Here is a 4,319-nt window from a genome sequence, read left to right as displayed (position 1 = left end):
TTCCGAGTGGATGGACCGACGCATCGTGTCATCAGTCCCCTGCCTCACCTTCTCTGCTCTTTGCTCACCACGACTTGCAGACGAACCCCTACGGAAATCCTCTGTTTAGTTTGGAATTTAGTCTGGATTTTGATAGGGGCCATTTTTATCCGAGCGCTGATGTACTTGCACATTTGTGGAACGATTTTGGTGCACCGCGGGTGATTCACACCGTCCACAAGTAGAGTAGGTGGCACAACTCTTGTTGACTCCATATACAGAAATCCAAGAAGTGAATATTTTGGGGGTACTGCTACTAGTTCTTCCTTCCTCCGATTTCCAAAAAGAGAACGGGAAAGCGTAACGGCTCGGGGTGGGGTCCGCAAGTTTCCGCCGCCGCAAGTACAAAAGCGCAGGCCAGCTGGCAGAAAGCCACCGGCCCCCATCTCCCCGCTCTCTCTCCCCCTCTCTCCACCCGCCTGCGCGCGTGTCCTCTCTCCCTCCTCCTCTCCTGCCGCCATGGAGGTGGAGGTAGCGGACCCCCAGTCGAAGGACGCGCCCACCTCCACGCTCGCTTTCTGCCCGGAGGGGCCGTTCCTCGCCGCCGGCGCCATGGGCGACATCAAGCCGAAGCTGCGGCTCCTCCGTTCCACCCCGGGCGCCTACCTCTTCGACGAGTTGGGTTCGTTCTGGTCGCCAGCGCCGCTCCGCCGCGTCTGCTGGTCGGACGCATTCTCGTCGGGCTCCTCAAGGCCACTCGCGGGTCTCATTGCTAGAGGTTTGGAGAACGGCTCCGTCGTCGTGTGGGATCCGCACAAGAAGATCAGGTACCCTCGTTCAGAAACCAAAACTCTTCTCGCCGATAGTTGGCCGGAGCGTTGTCGTCGGAGTACGCTCTGACCGACCGGTGGTTTATCTGCAGCGACTGGAATGCTTCTGAGTACGACGCAGGCGAGATGGAGCTCAAGGAGAGGCTGAAACTGGAACGGGGCGAATTCAGGACCCGAGCAAACAGTTTCAGACTGGACCAGCAGCACATCGGGCAGCGTAAGCCATCGCCGCCGCTCCTCGACAAGATGACGAGCAATTTCACACCGTCCACGGGCGCGGCCCACGGCCTGGTGGCTTCACTTCGTCCCTCCTTTCCCGCGCAGCGCGGCCCGGTATTCTCTCGCCTGTACTATGCTTAGTTCGGCAGACTCCCTTGATTCTTGTACTACGCGATTGGTTGTGTCAGTGGGTGTTTGGTCCGGCTACGATTCGTAGTATGCTTGATCCAGCAGAGGCTCTTGATTTGGCCTCGTAAATCAAGTCTGTCCTCAATTTGTGCGATGTGGTACCTTCCTGTACAAGTCTGTCCTCCTCAATTTGTTGAAGCTTGTTGTAACTGTACTATGCATTTAGGCTCACAGAATCATCGTTGCTGCTGTTTGGTGCTCTCTCGGCGACCTCTGAGTTTGCCTCCTTGTTGCCAGTGATGCTTTGTAGATGGTTTCTTCATAACCAGTGCATGCTGCTCCTCCCAACTACCTATCTATTTAGGTTGCTGGCCTTTTGCGTTGTGTTTTAAGTTACAAGGAGGCAAATTGTGGGTTACTTGTTCCCTTGCATTGCGTCTTGTCCTTAGATTCAGATTTCCTATTCAATTTTAGAGAAAACCAAAGAAAATTAGTCCTGCGTGCACTTGTTCTGAACTTTTATGCTGCTGTCTTATTTTATTTTCAGTTTCGTCAGAGTTCTATCTGGGTTGGCTGAGATCAATTACTGGATCATGGTTTTTTTTTTGGGACTGGATCATGGTTTTTGACCTGGTTTTCCTTATAAACTGGCTTATTTTCTTTGAATAGAAATCAATATTCAGGTGGGGATTCCCCCCAGTGACATGTTAACAAAAAACATGAATAAAATGATGCTTGAGCTGGTAGGATGATTGCAATGGTTAGCATCCAGTGTAGTGAATGGAGTGCATGAGTGAATTTCTGAATTCCGGACAGTGTACTGCTGGTGGTGTTTGATTTTGTGAATCCAAACCAAAATCATGCTTGTCATTTATGTTCTCTCTCTGGTATGATAACTTTAATGGATGAAAAATATCTTATTATGAATGAATTCTTAGTGCTTAATACTGTAGTTCACATGCATATACTCTATGTAGTTGTATTGTTGATCCAACAACATGCTTGTCTATTTCTTCATTTAGCCCCCTCTTCACCCTTTTGGTCTGTTTTTCAGGTACGAGCCTTAGAGTTTAGCCCATGTTCGCCAACATTGCTTGCTTCGGGCTCTGAGGACGGGCTGATCTTAGTGTGGGATATAGCGAACATTGTTCGCCAACATGTCTGCTCCATCAGTCCCCACATATCAGGTAGCTATGCATGTGTATTTGCATACAATGATGGTAGCGAAATGTTCAATGTACACTGACCACAGCATGGTCTCTGCAGCATATTTCTAGTCCCTCGCTCACCATTTCTTCTCTATCGTGGAGCAAGTTTTTACCAAACCTGATTGTCTACACATCATCCGGTGGAACTACTTGTAAGTTCATACATTTGCGTTTTATCTGCATTTTGTTCTCTGTTTTGTTCAAACCATCTTATGTTGAGAATGTGTTGTGCAGCGATTGTCGATTTGAGCTCGAAAGCTTCTACTGTCAGGTATATTTGAATCATATACTAGTACCTAGTGTTGAAGGGATATACTATATTAACGCATTTTCTAGTCGCTGTGAGTGCATGAGGCGCTGTTCGTCCGTGGAGTTCAGTCCAGTTAATGAAAACGTGTTGCTTGTGGCCTGTGATGATGCTTTTGAGTCAAGCTCTTTGATGGTACTACTTGTTTTACTTGTTACACTGCTTAGTCAGTACAAAAAAATAAAGATTAACTGCTCTGTTCTGAATTAGTATTACTCTGTTTTGAATTGACAGGAATTTGATCTAAGGAAAATGGAAGAACCACTCATGAAATTTTGTGAACATTCAGAAGGTAGTCCCCTTTTTCTCTCAACAGGAATGAAATGCAGTACATTATTACTCTGTTATTGGCATATTCTCTCAACAGGAATGATAACTATTATTGGCACATTTTATGATCTTGGCAAAAGTGGGGATACAACCTAGTAGTACTGTTGCCACATCATATGTCACTCACTTAACATGCTTCTTAACACTGTTTTTATTTGAAAAGGTGTCATCGCCATGTCCTGGAGTCGATGGAATGACTTAGTCGTCACTACGAACAACCATAAGGTGATTGTTTGGGATATGTATGAGAGACTGGTATGTCCGTAATGACTTCTATGTTTACTTCTGCGAGGCGGTTAGACTAGTGCACGTAATGATTTCCTTTTCTAATAATAAAGAAACAACGGTCTCTTCTGGTCTAGGTGATTTCTGAGAAGAACTCCCAGAGTCGACTATTTGATGTGCAATGGAACAAGACATCGGAAGACACTTTCTTCTCTGAGGGGACCTCGGCAAGGTCATTTGTAGCCGCATCAGATGGGCAGTTACATCTGTACGAGGTTGATTTCCCGCTTATTACCTGAGACTTTAGACTTTGCATAAGCAAAAATAGTTGTAGCTAGTTAGAGTCGGAGTTATAACATGATACATGTGGATGAACTCAGTTGATTTGCTGAGAAAGTGAGAATGCAAATGTAATAATACGGACATGATCGACGTGGATCATGATCCATCAAATGATAATTGATACATATCTCAGTTTCTTTATAGATAAATTTGACCTGGCTTTATACTATTACGGTGTTTTTCCTCTTTGCGTGCTTACCTTGCTCCTGGCATGATAACATATTTTAGCGCCTTTCCTCATGCTCATGATCTTACTTAACATTGCGCTCTGTCTCTCCCTCCAGAATCAAAATCAATTCAAATTAACCGGGGCATGGTATCTGGACAGTAGTTAAAAAGGGTACCTCAGGTACTGATATTTGACATAGGGTGAATAATTCATCCATTGCAAAGCAGAAAAGAAGTGCAGATGAGTCTTAAATTGTTCAACCTTCAGAATGTATGTACAAAGCTAATATAGCTTAGATCGAGTAACACTAAGGCCTCCTTTGGTTCATAGGATAGAAATATCATAGGAATAGGAAAAACATAGGAAGTGAGGTGGCATGCATCCCACTTCCTATAGGGAAAGGGATGTCACTTGATTCATAGGATATGATTTTTTTCATTGAGTCTAGGCTAATGTTTTTTTTCCCTTTTCCTTAGATCAATCCTTCTGAATGTTCACTAATGTCTAAGCTAAGCTAAATGTGAAGGATTGATTTCTATCCTATATAGGAATAGTGGAAGGATCGATATGGTTGACTAGAG

At 45.0% G+C, this 4,319-nt stretch overlaps 2 protein-coding genes across 2 annotated transcripts; both read left to right on the top strand.

Annotated features, from left to right (window-relative positions):
* Positions 1 to 435: 435 nt before the first annotated feature.
* Positions 436 to 1,734, top strand: LOC119315761. Its single transcript, XM_037590254.1, has 3 exons — positions 436 to 806; positions 902 to 1,142; positions 1,705 to 1,734. Exons 1-3 carry the CDS (start codon positions 499 to 501, stop codon positions 1,732 to 1,734), a joined length of 579 nt encoding a protein of 192 aa, XP_037446151.1. The 5' UTR covers positions 436 to 498.
* Positions 1,735 to 2,225: 491 nt separating this feature from the next.
* On the top strand, positions 2,226 to 3,601 carry LOC119316566 (protein transport protein Sec31B-like). The gene is made up of 7 exons (XM_037590891.1): positions 2,226 to 2,344; positions 2,424 to 2,517; positions 2,600 to 2,636; positions 2,702 to 2,807; positions 2,907 to 2,964; positions 3,166 to 3,257; positions 3,365 to 3,601. Exons 1-7 carry the CDS (start codon positions 2,315 to 2,317, stop codon positions 3,524 to 3,526), a joined length of 579 nt encoding a protein of 192 aa, XP_037446788.1. The 5' UTR covers positions 2,226 to 2,314; the 3' UTR covers positions 3,527 to 3,601.
* Positions 3,602 to 4,319: the final 718 nt, after the last annotated feature.

The sequence above is a fragment of the Triticum dicoccoides genome, chromosome 6A (genome assembly GCF_002162155.2).
Source record: "Triticum dicoccoides isolate Atlit2015 ecotype Zavitan chromosome 6A, WEW_v2.0, whole genome shotgun sequence".
Taxonomy (NCBI): domain Eukaryota; kingdom Viridiplantae; phylum Streptophyta; class Magnoliopsida; order Poales; family Poaceae; genus Triticum; species Triticum dicoccoides.
This window is presented reverse-complemented; position numbering and strand designations above follow the sequence as displayed.